This window comes from Dendrobates tinctorius, unplaced genomic scaffold (assembly GCF_039654945.1).
Source record: "Dendrobates tinctorius isolate UK_male_01 unplaced genomic scaffold, ASM3965494v1 ptg000231l, whole genome shotgun sequence".
Classification (NCBI taxonomy): Eukaryota; Metazoa; Chordata; class Amphibia; order Anura; family Dendrobatidae; genus Dendrobates; species Dendrobates tinctorius.
Window position 1 is genome coordinate 20,553,075 of NW_027361898.1, and position 26,294 is coordinate 20,579,368.

General features: G+C 44.8%; 1 protein-coding gene across 1 annotated transcript; it reads left to right on the forward strand.

The window, feature by feature from the left end:
• The first annotated feature begins 11,754 nt into the window (after window positions 1-11,754).
• On the forward strand, window positions 11,755-26,025 carry FOXO4 (forkhead box O4). The gene is made up of 3 exons (XM_073556155.1): window positions 11,755-12,463; window positions 23,334-24,395; window positions 24,992-26,025. The coding sequence occupies exons 1-2, from the start codon at window positions 12,077-12,079 to the stop codon at window positions 24,387-24,389; spliced, it is 1,443 nt and encodes a 480-aa protein (XP_073412256.1). The 5' UTR covers window positions 11,755-12,076; the 3' UTR covers window positions 24,390-24,395; window positions 24,992-26,025.
• The last annotated feature ends 269 nt before the right edge of the window (window positions 26,026-26,294 follow it).

Below are 26,294 nucleotides of genomic sequence, written 5' to 3' on the forward strand. Positions count from 1 at the left end.
ACGTACCGCTGCGCGATCTCCTAGACAGAAGCTTCTAAGTCAGTGTGCGCATGCGCGGCTATGTTCCGTCGTATCCCGGTGCAGGGGCTGGAGCTTGTCTGTGCGCTGATCATCTGCTCGGAGACTGAACCATCACACCCCCGCTATCGGCTCCAGCTTCCATGGCATGATGTGTTGGACAAAACAGCAGAAACAGCACAGCCGGGGGTGTTATAACAGAACAAGGGGTGGTTGGTTTTAGTTTTTATGATCTATTTATGTGTTTTCAGACTTATAAGATATCTCGGGGTCAAGCGTTGCCCCTGCTCCTTTTTGTTGATTGGCTGCAGCAGTACATCGTGTATACAGCGCACATTCCCACTGTAGACAATCACTGAGCTCATTGGCTCATGTATCTACATCTGAGTACAGCTGAGCCCAGCGATTGGCAGAAGTGATAAGCGCTGTATATGTGATGTAACCGCTGCGGTCAATCACAGAGCTTAGTAGTGTGCGCCATTTATGGAGTAACAGCTGTGCCCATTGATTGGATTGACTGCAGCGGTGATATGAGCCGTATATATGACGTCACCACTGCAGCGTATGAACAAAGGCGAAGCACGGTAACCGCTATGATTGTTACTTTATAGGTTGGCACAACCCTGCAGCCACATGGAATTAGAAACAGAACAGTCCCTTTAACCGTCACTTTCCAGCTTAGTTCCTTTAGCAGAGCTGAGACCAAAGCGCAGATGGACCTTAGAGAATGCTTTGTGTGCCAAGTCCCTACCAGAGACCCCCGTTATACAGTGCCCCTTGGGCTAGGTAGGGGAACAAAGGAATATGCATGTTAAATTCCAACGTGCTTGTATCTCACTTTCCCCAAAGGCTGATTTTGGGGAACAGTCCTTTATAGGATTGTCGGCCAATATTTCAAAGAGTGTTAAGGTACTGTCACACTAAGCGATATCGCTAGCAATATCGCTATAACTTGTGACGTTATAGCGATATTGGTAGCGACATCACTGTGTCTGATACTTACCTACGACCGGCTCCCCCGCTGGTTATTGCTGATCGCGTGAGAACGTCCAGGACTGTTTCTCGTCGTCAGCTTCCTGCGGCGCTTCCTGTAGAGACGAGCCGGGAGGGAGGACGCAGGATCGCCTGGTGTGACAGGTAAGTAGCGACCCCTGACCCCTGCTATGTCACTGGTGAGATCTGCCTGTGTGGCAGCTCACTAGCGACCACTTAGCGATGTACCAGCGATCCTGACCGCGTCATATCGCTGGTCGGGATCGCTGATACATCGCTAAGTGTGACAGTACCTTTAGAGTTGGACGAGACCTCCAGGGTCATCGTGTCTAGCCCCCTGCTCAGTGCAGGATTATATGTATAGCCAGACTGGATTTCAAAAGTCTTTTAAAGCCCCACTCCAGCGTTTTTTTATTTCATTGCTGGAGTGGTGCCACTAACCTAAGTTCCCTGACTCTATTCTTATACTTACCAGCCGCTATCTTCAGTCATTTATGGCGACGCTCCTCTCCTGCGCTGTCATCTTGTGACCGCAGCTCCTCACTAACCAGAACTCAGGGGCAATGGTCACAAGCTCTCTGTGTCAGTCTATGAGAGCCGCATTCTGGCCCCTTTCTGGCTCTCAGAGACTTACATTGAAAGGTGACTTCCAGTTCACCAGGAAAAACCATGGAGCGATCCGACAGGTCGTAAATTGCTGTTGACCGACCGGAGCGACATCGATAACGGAGAAATATGGCGGCTGGTAATTATATTATTTGGAGCAGAGGACCTACATTAGTGGCACCGCTCCAGCAGTAAAATAGAAAAAACTTTGGAGTGGTGCTTTAAAGGGAGTGTCTTGAAAGGGAACCTGTCACCAGGAATAACGCTTTTAATCTGCAGATATGGGGTTAATCTGCAGGTTAACAACGTTATGATGCTGTCCGGTGCAAGAACGCAGCCGAATGCAGCAGGGAAAAAATCATCTTTATTCAGCATTCGGTCTTCAGTCATAGAGGTGAGGCGGTGCCGGTTCAGGGCTGCTGAATGTATGTTCTCCCCGTGTTTGCGTGGGTTTCCTTCGGGTACTCCGGTTTCCTCCCACAATACAAAGACATACTGATAGGGAATTTAGATTGTGAGCCCTATCGGGGACAGCGATGATAATGTGTGCAAACTGTAAAGTGCTGCGGAATATGTTAGCGCTATAATAAAAATAAAGATTATTATTATTATTATAACTGTGCCTCCAGCTCTGACTGACACTGGCTCTACATCAAGCCTACTGTGCCACTATCACCTGAACCCGGCTTACCACAGAGGGCCGCTACAGTCTCAGTTATAATTAAAGGGAATCCTTCATCCCTTTTTTCAAATAGGAGCTGCCGGCACCGCCATCAGGGGCTTATCTACAGCATTCTGTAAGCCCCTGATGGCAGTGCCGGCAGCTCATATTCGAAAAAAGGGGTGACACATTCCCTTTAAAGGAGCATAGCATCCTATAGCTAATCTTTATGAAACACCCACCACCTAGAATGTGGTGCCCTATCTCTGTACCATGTAACTTCCATCACAGTGTCATTGCAATACTGCAGAATTTAAGGACAAGGCAAGTAGTAAATAGTTAACCAATAAATATTAATGTTACTCATTATCGAAGCATGTACCGGCACCTGACGCCTAGGACCACACAAAGGTTTTGTAATAAGACATTTTTCTTACATATTGTTTTTTTCAAAATAATTCTTATTACTCTTTGGACAGAAAAAAGCAACTACTGCTTCCATCAAATAGCGATAGAATGAAAACAAGAAATTGCTTTTGGCTCCTGCATTAATGAAGATAGTGATTTCTAAGTGATTCTTACAGAGACAGTTTTTATAAAGTCCTATGTACTCACACTGCGTGGTGATATCTGTGAAGTCTGTGGAAGTAAATAGAAGAAAAAACAATAAACATCTCCTACTGATTTGATACTATAAGCCATCCAGTATAACACAATCCACAGCATATCTACTAACATGGAAGCAAATCACAAAAACTTGTGGATTTAAGGGCCTAAAGGTGCTGCCTCATTGGAGATAAAGTGTTTTAAAAAGAAGCTGAATGGCTGTCGGTATAATACACGGCTCAAAAAAAATAAAGGGAACACTTAAACAACAGAATATAACTCCAAGTAACTCCTGGTAGCACCTCCAGCCTCTGGATACTACGGTGACAGACACAGCAAACCTTCTTGCCACTGCTCGCATTGATGTGCCATCCTGGATGAGCTAAACTACCTGAGCCACTTGTGTGGGTTGTGGAGTCCGTCTCATGCTACCACGAGTGTGAAAGCACAACCAACATTCAAAAGTGACCAAAACATCAGCCAGAAAGCATTGGTACTGAGATGTGGTCTGTGGTCCCCACCTGCAGAACCACTCCTTTATTAAGGGTGTCTTGATAATTGCCAATAATTTCCATCTGTTGTCTATTCCATTTGCACAACAGTATGTGAAATTGATTGTCAATCAGTGTTGCTTCCTAAGTGGACAGTTTGATTTCACAGAAGTTTGATCTACTTGGAGTTACAGTCATGGCCAAAAGTATTGACACCCCTGCAATTCTGACAGATAATACTCAGTTTCTTCCTGAAAATGATTGCAAACACAAATTCTTTGGTATTATTATCTTCATTTAATTTGTCTTAAATGAAAAAACACAAAAAGAATTGTCCTAAAGCCAAATTGGATATAATTCCACACCAAACATAAAAAAGAGGGTGGACAAAAGTATTGGCACTGTGCGAAAAATCATGTGATGCTTCTCTAATTTGTGTAATTAACAGCACCTGTAACTTACCTGTGGCACCTAACAGGTGTTGGCAATAACTAAATCACACTTGCAGCCAGTTGACATGGATTAAAGTTGACTCAACCTCTGTCCTGTGTCCTTGTGTGTACCACATTGAGCATGGAGAAAAGAAAGAAGACCAAAGAACTGTCTGAGGACTTGCGAAAACAAATTGTGAGGAAGCATGAGCAATCTCAAAGCTACAAGTCCATCTCCAAAGACCTGAATGTTCCTGTGTCTACCATGCGCAGTGTCATCAAGAAGTTTAAAGCCCATGGCACTGTGGCTAACCTCCCTAGATGTGGACGGAAAAGAAAAACTGACAAGAGATTTCAACGCAAGATTGTGCGGATGTTGGATAAAGAACCTCCACTAACATCCAAACAAGTTCAAGCTGCCCTGCAGTCCGAGGGTACAACAGTGTCAACCCGTACTATCCGTCGGCATCTGAATGAAAAGGGACTGTATGGTAGGAGACCCAGGAAGACTCCACTTCTTACCCCGAGACATAAAAAAGCCAGGCTGGAGTTTGCCAAAACTTACCTGAAAAAGCCTAAAACATTTTGGAAGAATGTTCTTTGGTCAGATGAGACAAAAGTAGAGCTTTTAGGGCAAAAGCATCAACATAGAGTTTACAGGAGAAAAAAGAGGCATTCAAAGAAAAGTACACGGTCCCTACAGTCAAACATGGCGGAGGTTCCCTGATGTTTTGGGGTTGCTTTGCTGCCTCTGGCACTGGACTGCTTGACCGTGTGCATGGCATTATGAAGTCTGAAGACTACCAACAAATTTTGCAGCATAATGTAGGGCCCAGTGTGAGAAAGCTGGGTCTACCTCAGAGGTCATGGGTCTTCCAGCAGGACAATAACCCAAAACACACTTCAAAAAGCACTAGAAAATGGTTTGAGAGAAAGCACTGGAGACTTCTAAGGTGGCCAGCAATGAGTCCAGACCTGAATCCCATAGAACACCTGTGGAGAGATCTAAAAATGGCAGTTTGGAGAAGGCACCCTTCAAATATCAGGGACCTGGAGTAGTTTGCCAAAGAAGAATGGTCTAAAATTCCAGCAGAGCATTGTAAGAAACTCATTGATGGTTACCGGAAGCGGTTGGTCGCAGTTATTTTGGCTAAAGGTTGTGCAACCAAGTATTAGGCTGAGGGTGCCAATACTTTTGTCCGGCCCATTTTTGGAGTTTTGTGTGAAATGATCAATGTTTTGCTTTTTGCTTCATTCTCTTTTGTGTTTTTTCATTTAAGACAAATTAAATGAAGATAATAATACCAAAGAATTTGTGTTTGCAATCATTTTCAGGAAGAAACTGAATATTATCTGACAGAATTGCAGGGGTGTCAATACTTTTGGCCATGACTGTATATTCTGCTGTTTAATAAGTGTTCCCTTTACTTTTTTGAGCACTGTACATTGGTTCTCCAAGTGTCCCCTCTCAAAGTAACTCTGCCTTCTGTATCAGAGAAAAGCCCGACATATGAACACGCTCCTTGCCTAGTAAACTGGCCACTGTTATAGACTACAAAGGTGCTAGGTAAGCTAAGCAATGAACAGTAAACTGTTCTTGACAACAAAGAGGATTTTTAATAAGAAATAAGTTGAAAAAAATGGTCGTTTTTACAAGCACTTTGTGACTTTAAACGTTTAAGAAGTTGTACAACACCATTAAGCAAGTTATTAATATCCAAAATCCCAGCTGGTGCATTAGCTAACTGGAGAGAAGGAACTTATACTAAATATTAAAGAGGTAGTCTGAGGGTTAAACTCAGAAAACAGAAAATGTAATAAAACATACAAGACACCACTGACTTTCTAAATCTCCTGCTGATTCAGTGCAGCTCCTCTGGTGTTCCCCCCAAAATCTGATGTAATATAGACTATAGTGCCATCTGTCTTTTAATAGGATTTCTGGACACAAAATCAGTGAACTTAAGAAAAGCTAAATTGGATCATTTAAGTCCGGTTTCACATTTGCACACGGCCGACGCTAAGCCCCGCCCCATCCGGTCATCGCCGCCTTCTAGCGCACGTGGGCGCTTGCGATCTGCGCACCCTATCTTTAGCATAGGGTGCGCAGATCGTGCGCTAGCAGGATTTTGCCGTGCGCTGCGCATTTTTGAAGGTGCGCCCGTGTGCGCCGAACGCAGCATGTTGCATTTCGGCGCGCACGGCGCACCTTCAAAAGTGCGCAGCGCACGGCAAAATCCTGCTAGCGCACAGCCAGCGCACGATCTGCGCACCCTATGCTAAAGATAGGGTGCGCAGATCGCAAGCTCCCATGTGCGCTAGAAGGCGGCGATGACCGGAAGGGGCGGGCAGGGAGCCGGCAGGGGGCGGGGCTTAGCGGCGGCCGTGCGCAGGCCGTCGCTGCGCTATAAAGCGCAAATGTGAAACCGGCCTTAGAAATCCCTAAAACAGGGGTTAATCAGTGAATTTCTGTTAACTTTGTTAGATGACACAGGACAGAACATTTTTTTAATTTGAATAATTAAAAAAACGTTCCTGTGTCTAGATACTGTGGTTAGATACTTTACATATGCTCAGTAGGCGACAGCTTAGATGCATTTCTACACGGGCGGTGGAGTGATGACTGTTGTTGCACAGACCAGCCAATAAGAATCAGCAAATTAGAAGCAGAACTGGATACTTTAGGTGGCCATATTAAGAGAGAAGTTAAAGAACCTCAGGGGCACTACCATAACACATATGAAAATTTGTCACGCAATATTATGTCCAGTTTAAAATGTTTATATAAAAGCTTTATTGAAATTAAAAGCAATAGAAGAGCACACAGGAATCTGTTGGTGCAAGTGTATGGAGCAGGCTCAGGAGTTGAGTATTACACACCCGTCCCAGTTATCCTGGGCTCTGCTTCCTTCCGCTGGGGGGGGCTTCCCTCTGTTGTGCTCCAAGTTGGATTTTTCAAGACATTTTAGACCTAGAGCTTTAACTTCCATAAGTCTCTGCTGAATTCCACTTCATCTGTCCTACTGCTTCTGAGATTGCTATCCAAGTCCTCATAGTTCCACTGTCCTTGAGGAAGCTGCACAACTGCAGGTCTGTGTGCCTACCTTATCTGAGGCTTAGTGAATCCACCTCAAAAGATTTACTTTTTACTGATTTATATAGCTGATATCCACCTGGAGTGGTCATGTGTAGAGATAACTTTGATGATGGTGGTTTAACCCCATAGATACTGCAGTTAGCAGTGACTATAGTACCTAGACAGTTATAGAGGATCCCTCTGTCACCCTATAAGTCCCCCTACAACATAATTATAGGGTGCTGATGGGTCATCTTAGTAGCAGGATGCCTGATGAAAGACCCTTTTGTGGCATGGCTTAATAAGAGAGCGACTGTAATATGCTGAATCCTAACAGTGTGTAATGTATGCAGACCAAAGCATGATGGCTTCATATATTTCTATGTGACTGTCACTCTCGGGTCGGGAGAGCCACGTTCGGTCCCTGTATTGTGGACTGTGCTCTGGACCAATTGGCTCGGACCTCTGAATGAGCCCTTAGGCTTCTGCTCTGTGTCACACTCCTGGAGCTCGTCACATGACTACTGATATTCGACTTTCAAGCTTGTGCCTTCTTTTCGAATTCTCTCAATGGTCTCAATTAGGTGATGCAGAAGAGAAAGTGGTCGGCACATGATGAAGTAGGGAAATTGCATTTGAGTGGTCATATAACGAGAGTCGGGATCGTAAAGATCATGCACTGTTAGGATTCCACATGGTATACTCCCTGACAAATTATATAAATGCAATCCCTTTCAGACTGTGTTCACATCTTCAGGATATGCGGTTCCCTGCTCCGATAGTTGCCAGATCGTAGAAATGAACAGAACACCGCAGCCTCGTACCTTGTTTAGTGACTGCTGCCGAGTACTGACCTATACTTATTTCCTATTCAGTAAGGAGCAGTACCTGGCAGCGGCCACTAAGCAATGTGTGGTGCTGCTGTGTTCTACTCCTCATATACCGATCCGATACTGATTACCTATCCTGTGCATAGGCCATCGATATATAAAATCCTGGACAACCCCGGAGGGAACATTAGTGGTGTACGATGTACAGCGCAGGGTATCCCCAGCCCTATATACATTTTTATTGAAAATAGTTTATGAAAATAGATACTTTATAAATCATAAGAAACTAGTATACACCACATTCCAAATTATTATGCAAATTGGATTAAAATGTCATAAATTTCAAATTTTTTGTTTTTCAAATAAACTCATTGATGTTCTTGTGTATCAGGGGTCTTTGGATCACTAAAATCAATCTCAAACACCTGTTATAATTAGTTTGTCAGGTGAGTCCAATTAAAGGAAAACTACTTAAGAGGGACGATCTACAATATTAAGCAGGCAAGAGGTTTCAATCAATATGGGGAAAAAAGGATCTCTTTGCTGCTGAAAAACGTCAAATAGTGCAATGCCTTGGACAAGGTACGAAAACATTACATATTTCACAAAGACTTAAAGGGAATCTGTCACCCCATTTTTCGACTTTCAACTGTGGCCACCGCCATCAGGGGCTTATCTACAGCATTCTGTAATGCTGTAGATAAGCCACAGAAGTAACCTGAAAGAGAAGAAAAATGAGTTATATTATACTCACCCAGGGGCGGTCTGGGTCCGGAGGGTGTCGCGGTCCGGTCCGGTGCCTCCCATCTTGTAGCCGTGACGTCCTCTTCTTTGCTTCCCGTCTCGGCTCTGGTGCAGGTGCACTGCTCTGCCCTGTTGAGAGCAGAGCAGAGTACTGCAGTGCGCAGGCGCCGGACCAGGTCAGAGAGGTCCAGCACCCGTGCACTGCAGTACTTTACTCTGCCCTCAACAGAGCAGGTAACATACGCCTGCGCGGGAGCCGCGACGGGAAGCAAAGAAGAGGACGTCACCGCTACAAGATGGGAGGCGCCGGACCGCAACACCCATCGGACCAAGACCGGACCGCCCCCCCGGTGAGTATAATATAACTCGTTTTTCTTATCTTTCAGGTTACATCGGGGACTATCTACAGCATCACAGAATGCTGTAGATAAGCCCCTGATGGCGGTGCCGGCAGCTGACAGTCCAAAAATGGAGTGACAGATTCCCTTTAAGCATGATCATCGCACTGAGAAGAGATTTGTGGCTGATACAGAGCATGGAAAGGTTAGTGCAGATAAAGGCATAATGAGGAAGGTTTCTGCCAAACAAATTCATAGGATTAAGAGAGCAACTGCTAAAATACCAATACAAAGCTGCAAACAGGTATGTGAAGCTGCTGGTGCCTCTGGAGTCCCGCGATACTGAATGTGTAGGATCGTTCATAGGCTTGCAGTTGTGCTTAAACCTACTATTAGGCCTCCCCTAACATTGCTCACATGCAGAATCTGCTGCAGTGGGCCAAGACATACCTGAAGACAAATTTTAAAATAGTCTTGTTTACTCATGAGTGCTGGGCAACTGGGATGGTCCAGATGGATGGCCATCATGTCCCAACAAGGCTGCTATGTATGCAGTGAGGTGGCGGAGTCATGTTTTTGGCCAGAATCATGAGGTGAGAGATGGTAGGCCCCTTTAGGGTCCCTGAAAGTGTGAAAATGACCTCGACAAAGTATATAGAGTTTCGCGCTGACCACTTTCTTTCATGGTACAAAAAGAAAAACCATGCCATCCACAGCAAAATCATCTTCATGCTGCAAAGAATATATTAGAGTTATTGGCTGCTATCATATTTTAGACTTTGGAATAAAAAAAAGTCTCTGTACAAAAGTCGTTTTGGACTGGTACGCCCTGAATGTCCCTTCTGTTTCCTCCTTTGAAAGTTCAATTTGATTTTCTATTTGTGTTTGATGATTGATACAGTATCTATTTTCATAAACTATTTTCAATTAGAAAAATGTCTATCAGTTGGGGGCTACACAGCGACATTCCGATCTCTGAGTGGCACTGCGCCATCACAGCTAATGATTACCTATGGTGTCAAATTATGACCTGCGACAGTAACTGTCCAAAATGTTTCCTAATGTGTTGGCCTTTCTGTAAGAGACTCACGGGCCATACAACACTATAGTGAAGGTTGCACTTGACTGCGACTTACATGCCATTTATCTGTGAATTAGTTGTTTTTTTTACAGCAAGATCGTGGCTATAATATAGCTGAACAACAGCAATTTGCATAAATACCTTTAGCCGAGGAACTTCTCTAAGAATTGCTGATGCACAATTGCTGTGCAGCCACAGCCTGATGTAGGCACCAGGCTTCATTTTTATTTTACTTGCTTATATAGCGCCATCATATTCTGCAGCGCTGTACAGACCTCAGCATCTCTGTCCCCATTGGTGCTCACAATCTAATGTCCCTATCAGTATGTCTTTGAGGTGTGGGAGGAAACCCACGCAAAGACAGGGAGCACATACAAACTCCTCGCCGATGTTATCCTTGGTGGAGTTTGATCCCAGGAACCCAGCGTCGTACGGTTACTAAGGTTCACCACTAAGCCACCTTTTTTATACAGGCAATAATATAGCTGCATGGATATACCTATATATACAGTAGGGATATTTGGATGCTATATGGCAGTATACATGGGACTGCACATCATTATTTTTCAGTGCAATGTTCTATGTGCCACTATTTAGGGTGTCACCTAGCAGATTATTTCATTGGCACTGATGATTGGGCTGCGAACGGCCCTAATGATTGGGCAGCAAACGGCCCTGATGATTGGGCAGCGAACGGCCCTGATGATTGGGCAGCGAACAGCCCTGATGATTGGGCAGCGAACGGCCCTGATGATTGGGCAGCGAACAGCCCTGATGATTGGGCAGCGTATGGCACTGATGATTGGGCAGCGTACGATACTGATGATCGGCCTTGATGACTGGGCAGTGAACGACCCAGATGATTGGGCAGTGAACGTCCCTGATAATTGGGCAGTATACAGAACTGATGATTGGGCAGCGTACGTCACTGATGATCGGCCTTGATGACTGGGCAGTGAACGGCCCAGATGATTGGGCAGCGAACGTCCCTGATAATTGGGCAGTATACAGAACTGATGATTGGGCAGCGTACGTCCCTGATGATTGGGCAGTGAACGACCCTGATGATTGGGCAGCGTATGGCACTGATGATCGGCCCTGATGATTGGGCAGCAATCGGCCCTGATGATTGGGCAGCGAAGGCCCTGATGATTGGGCAGCGAACAGCACTGATGATTGTGCAACGAACGGCCCTGATGATTGGGCAACGAACGGTCCTGATGATTGGGCAGCGTATGGCCCTGATGATTGGGCTGCATACGGCACTGATGATCGGCCTTGATGATTGGGCAGCGAACGGCCTTGATGATTGGGCTGCAAACGGCCATGATGATTGGGCAGCGTATGGCACTGATGATTGGGCAACATACGGCCCTGATGATTGGGCAGCGATCGGCTCTGGTGATTGGGCAGCGAACGTAACTGATGATTGGGCAGCGTACGGCCCTGTACAGCGTACAGCCCTGATGACTGGGCAGTGAACAGCACTGATTGGGTAGTGTATGGCACTAGTAATGGCCCTGTGTGACTGACTATACAGTACTTGGTGAAAATAAATCTAAACTGCTAAAAAAAAAAATTATTTTATCGTTTTTGTGACTTCTCGAGAACAGCACCATGAACAGACATGTTTCAACCACGATTCCACCACTCTGCCAAGTTACTCCTCGCGAACTCTTACATAACCCAAGAGGCCAAATCACACCTCGCCGCACAGAATCACGGGACTAGTAGTCCACCTCAGCCGCCACAACCGCGACCCAGCAGTGCGCTAGCACGCAAACTCTGCTGGGAATTGAAGTTCTTACCCTTTCACATACCGACGGCTAACCCCAACTAAGAAACTACAGCACCCACAATGCAAAGTTGCGTAGCGAGTGACGCCACGTTGCGCATGCGCGCTAGTTCCTTCACAGCCCCTGGTAAACAGAGACGTCAGCTAGAAGTTTTGTGGTGTCCAAAACAAAAGGGAAAGTGACATTTACCGCACGGAACCGGCACACAGACAGCTGGAGCGAGCCTGGAGGTGGCTGCCGGCCATGACCGCCTAGGCAGCCGGAGCGCTCACCTGGCCGCCGCCACCACACACCTGCGCCGTGCCCGTGTCTGTGCAGGCAGCATGGCGTGTACGGGCTGAGCTCACCGCAGAGAGAAGCCGCTCCACACAGCACCGTCCCCGCCGGTATCCCAGGCCTCCAGCTATGGAGGGAGCCGAGGCGCCTCCCGTGGACATTGACCCAGACTTCGAGCCTCAGTCCAGACCTCGGTCGTGCACATGGCCGCTTCCCAGGCCCGAGCTGTCCGTAGTGCAGCCCGCCGCCCCCTCCGAGGAGAGCAGAGCGGAGCCTCCGCCGGCGGAGGCTGAGGACAGAGGCCTGTCTGATGGACTGCTGGGCGCAGCGACCCCCAGGAAGGGGGGCTCCAGGAGGAACGCCTGGGGCAACCAGTCCTATGCGGAGCTGATCAGCCAGGCCATCGAGAGCTCCCCCGAGAAGCGGCTCACACTGTCCCAGATCTACGAGTGGATGGTGAAGACCATTCCCTACTTCAAAGACAAGGGCGACAGCAACAGCTCGGCGGGCTGGAAGGTAAAGGTGGCGCCGGCTGCATGCAGGGTGTCCCATACCAAATCCACTGCGGATTTTTACATTGTCAGTCAGGCTATGTGCACACGCTGCGGAGTCACCTGTGGGTTTTTCAGCACGGATCCGCAGGTAAAGTGACCTGCGATTTTCCTGCGGATTGGCCTGCGGTTTCACACCTCTATGTTAAAGGTGTGAAACCGCTGCGGAATCCGCACAAACAATTGGCATTTGTAAACTGCAGCAAAACCGCGCAGAAAAAACCGCAGCGTGAGCACAGCGGATTTGAAATGCCATAGGATAACATGGTACTGTACCATGTCTGCGGAACTGCTGCGGATCCGCTGGGCCAAAACCGCTGCGGAAACGCAGCAGAATCCGCAACGTGTGCACATAGCCATACGGTCGCTGACTTTTGCGCTGAAACAAACTTCGATTTTCCTACAGATCTGGGTCTAATCTACAAAATCCACCAGACCGCATGTCGGTAACATAGCTGCCCCTCACCTCCATGGCTAGGCTTCTCTGGTCACGTCATGGCTGGACAGAGGTCAGCGTGGCACCAAAGGAGCTTTGCCAGGGGAGGTGAGAATAGTGGGGAAGGTTATTTCATCTGCAGGATTGTTGTGGATTTTCCAGCTGGGTCTGCAACAAATCTGCTACTTGTGACCCTACGGGTGGTGGTAACGCAGCTCACAAGGACATTAAGGCTAGGGCTACACTTGTGTCCTGCGGCCAAAAATGTGTGCACCCGATCTGTGACTTGTTGCCTCGCAAATATATTAGAGCACAGATTTTGCTGTAAAAAAAAAAAAAAAAAAACTTGTAGCCCCAGCCTTGGGGTATGGGCCCTTGGGACGTGCACATATGCCCTAAGTGTCATGTGGACAAGTGACTTGAGCCTCTACTGTTAACACATTGCTTGCTTCCAATCTGTTCCACTGGTTTAGATACTTTGGTTACTAATCATTATCTACAGTCATGGTATTTATCTACAAATGACCGTCAATTTTAGATTTTTCCATATAATCAATGATTTGCCAGCAGGAACTAGTTTGGTATTAACATGTGATGAAATCGTCTGAACTGACCGGCCTTCTGATGTGCATGGGGGTCTCCTGACTCTCCAAAGAGAGACAATGTCAGAAGAGAGAAGAATCGGACTGTTGGAATTTCTACAGCCTGTTCCTTCGTTTTCAGGGGAGATGGAAGAAGCGGGGTCTGGCAGCTGCTTTCTTCTCTCTTCCTGTGGAAAACGCTACACTTGGCTGAGCTGAGTGCTCGTCTGTATGAAGGAGTCCATCATCTTCATGAAAACCTGACATTAGATTCATGCTGGCTGAACCCCAGGCAGCATGGAGCAGAGCCTGGCTGTACGATTGCTGCCATGTCTGTTTTGCTCTGAAACGCCAAAGATAAAACTTAATTTGAAAGCCCACTGAAGAAATGAGACTAGTCTTATGAGACCCTCAAAAGGCTTCTCTCTGCCATGCTCCACTTGATTGACATGTCTTCCCCTCTTTAGTATACAGTGCCTTGTGAAAGTATTCGGCCCCCTGGAACATTTCAACCTTTTCCCACATATCATGCTTCAAATACAAACATACCAAATGTAAATTTTTGGTGAAGAATCAACAAGTGGAACACAATTGTGAAGTTGAATGACATTTATTGGTTATTTTAAATTTTTGTGGAAAGTCAAAAACTGAAAAGTGGGGCGTGCAATATGATTCAGCATCTTTACTTTCAGTGCAGCAAACTCACTCCAGAAGTTCATTGTGGATCTCTGAATGATCCAATGTTGTCCTAAATGACTAATGATGATAAATATAATCCACCTGTGTGTAATCAAGTCTCTGTATAAATGCACTTGCTCTGTGATAGTCTCAGGGTTTTGTTTGATGCACAGAGAGCAGCATGAAGACCAAGGAACACAACAGGCAGGTCCGTGATACTGTTGGGGAGAAGTTTAAAGCCGGATTTGGATACAAAATGATTTCCAAAACTTTAAACATATCAATGAGCACTGTGCAAGCAATCATTGAAATGGAAGGAGTATCTTACCACTGCAAATCTACCAAGACCCGGCCGTCCCTCTCAACTTTCATCTCAAACTAGGAGAAAACTGATCAGAGATGCAGCCAAGAAGCCCATGATCACTCTGAATGAACTGCAGAGATCTACAGCTGAGGTGGGACAGACTGTCCATAGGACAACAATCAGTCGTACACTGCACAAATCTGGCCTTTATGAAAGAGTGGCAAGAAGAAAGCCATTTCTCAAAGATATCCATAAAAAGTGTTGTTTAAAGTTTGCAACAAGCCACCTGGGAGACACCCCAAACATGTGGAAGAAGGTGCTCTGGTCAGATGAAACCAAAATCGAACTTTTTGGCAACAATGCCAAACGATATGTTTGGCGTAAAGGCAACACAGCTCATCACCCTGAACAACACCATCCCCACTGTCAAACATGGTGGTGGCAGCATCATGGTTTGGGCCTGCTTTTCTTCAGCAGGGACAGGGAAGATGGTTAAAATTGATAGGAAGATGGATGGAGCCAAATACAGGACCATTCTTGAATAAAACCTGTTGGAGTCTGCAAAAGACCTGAGACTGGGACGGAGATTTGTCTTCCAACAAGACAATGATCCCAAACATAAAGCAAAATCTACAATGGAATGGTTCACAAATAAACGTATCCAGGTGTTAGAATGACCAAGTCGAAGTCCAGACCTGAATCCAATCGAGAATCTGTGGAAAGAGCTGAAAATTGCTGTTCACAAATGATCTTCATCAAACCTCACTGAGCTCGAGCTGTTTGCCAAGGAAGAATGGGCAAGAATTTCAGTCTCTCGATGTACAAAACTGATAGAGACATACCCCAAGCGACTTGCAGCTGTAATCGCAGCAAAAGGTGGCGCAACAAAGTATTAAGTTAAAGGGGCCGAATAATATTGCACGCCCCACTTTTCAGTTTTTGACTTGCCACAAAAATTTAAAATAACCAATAAATTTCGTTCAACTTCACAATTGTGTCCCACTTGTTGATTCTTCACCAAAAATTTACATTTGGGATCTTTGTTTGAAGCATGATATGTGGGAAAAGGTTGAAAAGTTCCAGGGGGCCGAATACTTTCGCAAGGCACTGTATATAGGGTAAGACCTGTCGATCAACTAAGGCAGGGAAAAGCTGTCTGGGGACCGGCATCTGGCTAATCTAGTCTCCTTGTAGTCTGCATACAGGTTTTTATACTATCTTTTCTTTGCAGTGTTTCAAAGTAAAACACATACCTGGCTGTGATTGTACAGCTAGGCTGTGGTACTTGCTGCCTGTGTTTAGGCCAGCATTAATGTAATTACAGGTTCCCTTTATAGAAAATCTTTAATTAAATTTTTCATGTTGGACATGGATACACCATGTAATAGTGGTTGCATAGTGAAACTTGCCTGTCCTTTGCGGAAACATTAACAATCAAAGCATTTGAACCCTGTTGAGAACTTTAGCTCCCAGTGGGCATTATCAGATAGTTTTCAGAAGGAACATGTATTTCTGCCTGTATGACACTGAACAATGTTAAGGCAGCAAAATTCAAAGGAAAGAAGAACACGACCCCTCCATAGGTTAGAGCAGGTTTCTTAGTGTATGCAAAGTAATGATCTAGCCCTAATCTCCCGCTCAAACCTCCTGCATGATTAGAGAGCACAGATGACTAAAGGCCCTTTTACATTTAGCGATGCACCAGCGATCCAACCAGCGATCCGACCCGGTCAGGATCGCTGGTGCATCGCTAAATGATCGCTAGTGAGCTTTCATACAGAAAGATCTCACAGCGATGCAGCAGCGACGCAGCGCACGATACTTACCATTCACACACAGCGATCCTGCGTCCTCCCGCCCGCCTCCACGCGTCGCTGGACGTCACAGCAGGAAGTCTCAGCAGGAAGCGCCCGACGAGAAATGGAGCCGGACATTCTCGCGCGATCAGCGATGAGCAGCGGGGGAGCCGGTCGTTGGTAAGTATCACACATAGCGATATCGCTATAACGTCACAAAACCAGTGACGTTTTAGCGATATTGCTAGCGATATTGCTTAGTGTAAAACCCCCTTAACACCTTTTCAGATAAAGGTCCCTGTGGGGGAAGAAGTACAGCTGAGTTTAGCTTGTCGCAGATAAACCCTTCTGTCAGCTCTCCTCTTCTCGTAGCACTGTCAGCTCTGTTGTACTGCGTTTCCCCCATACTGCCTTTCCAGAGATGTCAGAGATTACATTTGTCTGTTGTGCTCAGCTTGTAATTATTGCAGTGAGAGCAGGCACATGACTCCTGTTTGAATGTAATGGCAGCCCTGATGTCACTGCAACGTGATTACAAGTTGCTTGAGCTCAGCACAGATACCTGAGGGTCAGTAATCACACTTTTCAGAAGAGCTGAGAGAAGAAGGTGACTTGGCTAAACTCAGCTGCACTGCCCTCCCTCCACACTGACTCATGCAGGAGGTTAGACCAGCAGATCAGAGCTGTCTGTCATATATCTCACACACTGAGAATCCTACTCTAAGCTATGGTAGGGGGTTCTTTTTCTGCCGTGTTGCTGCCTGTTTATGATTGGTCAGTGTCACATAGAGAGATCTAGTACACCGCCCCATTGCGAACTAACTAATAACATCCACTTGGACTTGAGGGAAAAAAAGTTAACTGTTTAGGGGGCCAAATAGTTTTAAATAATGATTTTTCTGGCTCTCTGCTGTGGCAAGGTAAAAAAAAAAAAAAAAAAAAGTTTCATTCCTCTGAGCCGTTCAACCTAAAAAATTTCATGAAACGTTTTGTTTAATCATGGCCAACTCTGTCCACGAGAAGAAAAGGTGGCACTCACTGGTCTGGTAAAAAAAACCCCAAAACCTTTAATACATAGCCTATAAATGCATGGAGACGGGGAGAGAAGTGGAGGACTAGATGGAAGGATGTTTCACGCCTCCTGCGCTTCAACAGGTCCTGTAAAGGTCCTGTTAAAGCACAGAAGGCGCGAAGCGGCTATCGTCCATCTGTCTACTACTCCACTTCTCTCCCCGTCTTCATGCTTTTATAGGATATGCATTAAAGGTGTTTTTACCAGAGCGGTGTGTGCCACCTTTTCTTCTCATGGGCATTGTTTTGCATTCATGTGAGCACTCCATCCTTGCTTCTCTATGGTGCGGATCCATTGATCATAGGCATTAATAAAAGCGACAGGTGATTTTGGTGCAGTTTTTTTTCTCCCCTGAATTATATGGTCATAGCCAACTCTATGGGCTTTTTTTTTCTTCTTGACATTATAAAGTGTCAAATGCCTTGCCCCTATATAATTACTTCTACGATACCTTAGTAGTTAAAACTAAAAGAGAAAGAGCGCAATAGGGTCTTACCCAAGTAAAATGAATATAAATCAAGCTATTATACTCACCAATAACAGGAGAGTTTCAGGCTCAAGGGAATAGAGGTCAAGCTGCTGCACATCCAAATGGCCACTCAGTGACCATAAATCATCAGATTTGCAAAGAAAGAATTTTTGAATTTAAACGTGCGCTGCTAGACAAACGACTCCTTGCAGATTGTATACTTATATACTTTTAATTCCCAACGCGTTTCGAAGTTAACACTTCTTCCTCAGGGGATGATATGTACCAAACTTTCAGTTAAGATAACAAATAACATTTTTATTCTTTCCCTATCTCCTTATGTTATTTAGAAGCAAATAGGGCTCCATTTACATTTTCCATCTGTCTCGGGGAAAGCTGACTTCTTGAGACTATTTGCAAAATTAGATTTGAGGCACTGGGAATACTTATGATGTTACCTTGTATATATACATGTACTGTAACGTTGTATATAATCGTATGTTATGCGTAACATCTCACGTGACATGAGTACGTATGCAGTTATCGGCTATGGATAATGTGGACTTTGTCTCAACCATGACGAGCTTTTACCACATTCAGGAGCAGACTCAGCGGACAGTTATATCCACAAGATTACTTGCTGTTCACTGCTCACTCACGTATGCATGTTTCTGGCCAAATGTCTGACCCAAGCAGAACCTCAGAAACACAATACTTCCTAAAAATAAAAGTTCCGACTGTGTAAAGTTCATATGTCGTGTACCTCTGCACTCATCTTTACATAGTCACCAGAATAAATGGACCAAAAATCTCTCATATAAATGGCAGTAAACAGCTGACTCTTAAGACATTAAATACTCTGAGACAAGGGTTGATTGGCAAGTATCAGACAAATACTGAGGTGTCATTCATTATGTTCACAAACTTTCTATTTCTTTCGTTACACAACAATGATGTTGGGGGTTGACCACTGGACCCTTCTAACAGGTCTCAGGAGTGCTGGTTGGGTAAAAGGAACCTCTTATTCCCAACAGATCCTCTAAATAAAACGCCCTCACGGGTCTCATTAGTGATTGATTTACATAGTTTAAGAAAGAAAAGTCTTCCTGTATATGGGACTTTATTAGAGTAGGTTCACACACTAAGTTCTTTACTCTGGGCACTGTAAAGGCCCCGTCGCACACAGCGAGATCGCTGATTTTGTGACGCATCAGCGATCTCGCCAGCGATCTCGTGTGTGGCACGCATCAGCGATCGATGATCGTGCAGGAATGTCCTGGGCCATTTTTTGATCGTTGGCCAGCACGCATCGCTGCATGTGGCAGCGGGAGAGCAACGATCAGCGAGCTTCCAGCGCTGTAAGCTGACGCTGGGAGCAGGTATCCAAGGTAAATACTGGGTAGCTAAGCGACGCGCTCGCTTAGTTACCCGATATTTACCTTGGATACCAGCGTCCTCTCTGGTCCTGATCGTTGGTGAGTCTTCCTGTTTGACAGTTCACCAGCAATCATGTAGCGATGCACCAGCGATCCTGACGATGTTGTATTGTTGTCGGGATCGCTGGTGCATCTTTTAGTGGGACGGGACCCTAAGGCTTCCATTGGAATCCCCCAAAAAATCTCAGTGCGACAGGGCCATTCACTTTTATGAGGCTGCCTGAGTCACTTATGACACTCTATAGCCTCTGTCCTGGCAGAGTTTTCGTTCTTTAGATGTGCACAAAAACTTGCCGTGTCAAGGTTTTGTTCATGTGTGAAAAGGACACTGCTGGGATGGAGGCCATATGGAGTCTAAACTGACTGTCTGCTTCAAAAGTCAGTGGCTCAGCAGAAAAAACTGTAAATGTGTTACCTTTGCCTTAGACCCTAATCTAGCATTAAAGCCAGTGCATTTTAGAATTGACTTCTGACACCTAAGATTACATTAATGTTACGATCCTTTGCAAAATTCCTTAGTGAAGTACGTGGCATGTTATAATCCAGTACCTCAATGACACAAGGGGGGAGTTTTTCACCCCCTTGCATCTCAACCAGGGACAGGAGTTGAATAGCGGGACCAGTAGCACATGCGCCATGGTGCTCAACTCAGCACCTCTCCTAAGTATCTGGTTCCGGAAATAGTCTGCAGAGGGGAACTGATGGAAAGTGTTCTATAATGTCCAGAAATTCTGTTATTTCTCATGTATAAACACGGTGGCTTATTCTAAAAAGCTGCCTGAAATGACATGTTTTATGTGTTCAGTAACTTGTGGTAACTACACACATAGCATGAAAGAAACTAGAGTAATTGGGGTTAGGGTTACAGCTAAAATGTAGATTCTTTCATGTTTGGTATCGTAATCTCAAGTTACTGCACACAACATGAAAAAGTGGAGAAATGTTTTAGCATTTTATAATAATAATAATAATACATTTTATTTTTATAGCGCCGACATATTCCGCAGCACTTTACATTTCAGAGGGGATTTGTACAGACAATAGACATTACAGCATAACAATAATCACATACAGTAGATTATAACAAATACCAAGAGGAAAGAGGGCCCTGCTCGCAAGCTTACAGTCTATGAGGAAAGAGGTAGACACGAAAGGTGGGTGGTAACAGTTGCCCTGATTGTATGGACCAGCCATAATGTTAGGTGTGTGACAGTACGGACACAGAGGGCTAATGGATGCATAAAGCATGTGGGAGAATGATGCGGGGAACCTGGTTATGGTAAAACTTTTGGCTCTGCCACACAGGGATAGATTAGGTTAATGTGTTGAGGTGGTAGGCTAGTCTGAATAAATGCGTTTTCAGGACACGCTTAAAATTGTGGGGATTGGGGACTAATCGTATTGACCTGGGAAGTGCATTCCAAAGAATTGGCGCGGCACGTGTATAGTCTTGGAGACGGGAGTGGGAGGTTCTGACTATTGAGGATGCTAACCTCAGGTCATCAGCAGAACGGAGGGCGCGGGTAGGGTGGTATACTGAAACAAGGGAGGAGATGTAGGGTGGTGCTGAGCCATGGAGGGCTTTGTGAGTGAGGGTAATAAGTTTATACTGAATTCTGGAATGGATGGGTAGCCAGTGTAATGACTGGCACAAGGTAGAGGCATCGGTGTAACGATTGGTGAGGAATATGATCCTGGCTGCAGCATTCAAGACAGATTGGAGAGGGGAGAGTTTGGTAAGAGGGAGACCGATTAGAAGAGAGTTACAATAGTCGAGACGAGAATGAATAAGAGAAACAGTAAGAGTTTTTGCAGAGTCAAAGGTAAGAAAAGGTCGAATTCTAGAAATGTTTTTGAGGTGCAGATGACAAGAGCGAGCCAGTGATCGAATATGGGGGGCAAAGGAAAGCTCGGAATCAAGTATGACCCCAAGACAGCGGGCCTGTTGCTGGGGAGTAATAGTGGAACCACACACAGAAATGGCAATGTCGGGTATAGGTACATTAGTAGAGGGAGGAAACACCAGGAGTTCAGTCTTTGACAGGTTCAGTTTCAGATATAGTGAGGACATGATATTAGACACAGCGTTTAGACAATCGCTGGTGTTTTCTAGAAAGGCTGGCGTGATGTCAGGAGAAGAAGCGTATAATTGGGTGTCATCAGCATAGAGATGGTACTGGAAACCAAATCTACTGATTGTTTGACCAATAGGGGCAGTGTACAAGGAGAAGAGGAGGGGGCCTAGAACCGATCCTTGGGGGACCCCAACAGTAAGGGGAAGAAGAGAGGAGGAGGAACTGGCAAAAAATACAGTAAAGGAGCGGTCTGAGAGATAGGAGGAGAACCAGGAGAGAACGGAATCCTTGAGGCCAATGGAACGGAGCATAGTGAGGAGGAGCTGATGATCCACAGTGTCGAATGCTGCAGAGAGATCCAAGAGAATTAGCATGGAGTAGTGACCATTTGATTTAGCTATTAGCAGATCATTAGAGACTTTAGTGAGGGCAGTTTCAGTGGAGTGTAAAGAGCGGAAACCGGATTGGAGAGGGTCGAGAACAGAGTTTTCTGAGAGATAGCGGATAAGACGGGAGTGGACCAGGCGTTCCAGGAGTTTAGAGATGAAGGGAAGATTAGAGACAGGTCTATAGTTAGCGGCACAGTTTTGGTCGAGGGATGGTTTTTTTAAGTAGTGGATGTATGGTGGCATGCTTAAATGAGGAGGGAAAAATACCAGAAGAGAGAGAGAGGTTAAATATTTTAGTTAGGTGAGGGGTGACAGCAGGGGAAAGGGACTGGAGGAGCTGTGACGGAAATGGGTCACTGGTGCAAGTAGTTGGGCGAGAAGATGCAAGGAGCCTGCTTACTTCTTCTTCTGTGACTGGTTCAAAATCAGAGAGTGAGTTAGATGCAGTGGGGGAGGGAGGACAGTGCATGGTATGAGGTGATTGGGAGATAATTTCCTGTCGGATCTTGTCAATTTTTTCTTTGAAGTAATTGGCCAGATCGTCAGCTCGGAGCTCCGTGGTTGGGGCCTGTACTCTTGGATTGAGTAGAGAATGAAAAGTGTCAAAGAGACGTTTCGGGTTATTGGACAGTGAGGTGATGAGGGTGTTGAAATAGTGTTGTATGTTCTAAGCATAAACTTAAAATGGATGAAATCTTCGGGTAGATTGGATTTTCTCCACAGACGTTCGGCGCACCTGGAGCACCGCTGCAGGAAACGTGTTTGCACCGTGTGCCAGGGTTGTCGCCGTCTGCGTTGTGGTGTTCTATTTATAGGGGGTGCAAATTTATCCAGGGCAGTTTGAAGTGTTTCATTGTAATGTTTCAATGCAGAATCAGGACATGAGAGGGAGGAGATAGGGGCCAATGAAGACTGCAAGTTCTTCATAAGTTTCTGGGTGTTAATAAAAGCTAAACTTTATAGTACTAGTCACATAAGATATAGTGAGTTCATACACAACACACAATTTTAGTCATGTGTGTATATAATAAAGCACTATGCTACCCTGGCAATACCGCCACATGGTGACACACGGAGTTCCTAAAGATCTGTGGTAGATATGTTACAAGTCATTTCACCGTAACAGCCAAATTCACTGTTTTAGTAGTCAATAAGAACTTGTTACTCATTTGGAAGAGTTGATGAAGTTTGGTAGTATTAACTGTCCCACATGAACTGTCTTTTCGACAATTAATAGAAAACCAAATTAAATTACAGGCAAAAAAAATAGTCTAAAAGATGTAGTCTCAATGGCTGAACTTCCTGTCCTTCCTACTGCAAAAATGGTGGCTGCAGCTCAATATGGTATAAAATGTTCAATGTTTCTAAGTGAAATAATGTTAGATTAAGGTTTATTAATATGTGTTCATTGTTAGGCTTTGTGCATACATTTTCCTTTAAAGTGTTACATGTTCAAGATGTTAAAAACTAGTCATTATAGTTGTCTAGATATACATATATGGTATTTATTTTATATATTTTTCCATGTTGCTTTGCGGTTTGCTCACTTACGGTGTTGCCCCCATGTTACCGCTAGTAAATTGTGTTTTCTTTACACAGAATTCAATCCGTCACAACCTGTCTCTGCACAGCAAGTTTATTAAGGTGCACAATGAAGCAACTGGTAAAAGCTCCTGGTGGATGCTGAACCCAGAAGGAGGGAAAAGCGGTAAAGCACCACGTAGAAGGGCAGCCTCCATGGACAATAGCAGCAAGCTCGCAAAAGTCAGAAGTAAAGTTTCTAAGAAAAAGGCTCAAAGTCCTGGAGAATCGACTGCAGGAAGCCCTGGTTCACAACCCCCAAAATGGCCTGGCAGCCCTTCTTCACGCAGCAGTGATGATCCTGATGTGTGGACCAGTTTTCGGCCACGCACGGGTTCCAATGCTAGTAATCTTAGTCTTCGTCTATCACCTATTTTGACAGAACCTGATGATGTTGGCGATGAAGACCTCCACTCTTCACTCAGCTTCTCCAACAGTGTACCTCCTACCGTCTCAGAGGAATTGGAGCTTATTGACAGCTTAACAATGCTGTCTTCGGGAGCACCACTACCTGCTCCACAGCCTTTGATGCAAGGAGCCCCCAATTTCTCAATGCATCCACCTCAAACTCTGCCTTTTGGTAACTCTTTGTTTGGTCCAACTGACAGTTCTCCTATACGGGGTCCTTCTGGACACTTTCAACGTCCTCAGACTCTTGAAGCCCTTTTGACCTCCGATTCTCCTCCACCTAGTGATGTTATGATGACACAGGTTGATCCTGTGCTGGGTCAAAGCGGAGGACAGAATCTCCTAATGCTGAGCGGTTTGAGTAAAGGCAGAACGCCTGATCAGCTACCTGTTTCTCTTAATGCCTTAGTGCCTCCTAACACTCTTACCATGATAGGGCTTTCTTCAGCCCCTTCTATGCCACCACCCAAACCAAATTCCTTTGGTACACAGTCAGAACGTCTTCCTACAGATTTGGACATGGACATGATCCTTGAGAATCTGGAATGTGACATGGAATACATAATTAACAACGAGCTGATGGATGAAGGTGGTCTGGATTTCAACTTTGAGCCCATACATCCTGGCACCAACCAGAACAACAACCATAGCTGGGTACCAAGTTAAAGACAGGTATACTTATTCATGGATGTTTGCAACTTAGCTGTACCTGGAAGCTATGCCATATGTCACAAAAATTGCAACTTTATTTAATCATTGATCAGCCTTTATTGAGGCCAGGTTCACATTGCGTTAATGCAGTCTGTTCAACGCTATGCATTAACACTACTGTCATTTTGTGATCACGCATTTTACCGATCACGCTAGCGCAGCTTCCCTAACTGCGCTAGCGGTGACGGACCCCTGAACGCTGCAGACCGCGTCCGAGGGTCCGTCACAGAATGACAGCACATCGCGAATGCATGCCGATTATGACATGCGTTGGCAATGCGCTCGTCTATTGCGGTCTGTGGGTGCGTTAACGCATCTGTTACATAGTGTTAATGCCGCTATGTAATGGATGCGTTCAACACTGTCCACAAACGCAATGTGAACCCAGCATAAATTATGAATCTTTGTAATATACTTAATTGCTTCCTTCTATCTTTAACACTGTTGAAAGTACTGGCTTATCTGCCTAGTTCATGCTGTCCTGGTAGCTGATTAGAACTGCATGTCTAACAAGATTCCTTAACAATATTTAACTTAACTTTTTTTTTTTTTTTCAGATCCAGTGTGAGACATCTCTTTATTGTGGATCCCATGAAGAGTACTGGTGTCATGGACATTGTGTGTAGACATAGAAGGACCTTTGACTGAGCTCTCCAGCCAACAAGCCCTATATAATGCCTCAAAATGGCACTATACACATTCACCTGGGCTCAAGTAGTAACAAAGCTGACGTGCATTGCATATGTTGTTCTCCCCTCTGCCATTCATACGGTTACATAAGATATTACCTGCCATATGTGTCACAGGTGCAAAAATACAATTGCCAGAAACATATGGTGCATCATAAAATTTGCTTAAAAACCATAATGGATGTATAAAAGGATTTTTTGCTTTGTTGGAGATAAACCAACAATATTCATAACTTTTCATAGTAACTTGACAGGTTCTTGAATCTTAAGTAGGTATTGCAGAACTACAACCCTGCTCTCAGAATTTTTTTATTTTTTTACAGATGCCAAACTGGTGCCCTCCTGTTTTATGCTATAGAGCTTTGTGCAGAGAGGTGCCGGCACCAACACATGTCTAGTCTATCCTAACAATAGAAATGTATCTAAGGAACTAATTATTGTAATTTAAAAAAAAAAACTAATTTTATACTATTTTTTTCAATTCTTGAGGGTAGTTTCAAACTTGTGAAAACACTAAAGATGGAGGAGAAGAGGTGGGGGGGGGGTCACAATTTCCAGTCCAAAAAAAAATTATATATTTTATAGCACTGTCTTTCACTTGATTTCCTTATTTTCTTCGCATTTTAGCTCGACTCATTTCAACTTTTATCCTGGCACAATACCATTAATAATAATACATTTTGCCTATTGAAGGGGGTTTTCAGGGACTACAGTATTGTAGCTTATGTCATCGGCATCCGATTGGCTGGGTTCTATTTTATAGTGTAACTGTTACCAGGTTTTACAACGCAAGCTGCATCCATAAGGTCTCCCAGACTTGATGAGTCTTGATGTAAAAGTGGAAGCATAATCTTTTCTTGACTGTCTCCCTGTGTATTAATAAAGAGCTAATTTTTATTTCAGGATTGTACATCTATTCTGATGTGGATTTTCAAAGTAAATACACCAACTTCCACAGGTCCAAGACATCCATTTAAAAATGTATGCAATTTATATTATGAAATCTGGTGACAGATCTGCTTTAAGGGGAGGGAATATGTTGCCTACATAAAGTGCTGTTTACCTGGTCATCTCCAGGGGAATAATATCTTTAATTATCTTGGGCTGGCTTACTGGAAGCTCGGCTAAAGTGAGAAAATGAAGTTATATTCTCCCTGTAGCTGCTCACTTG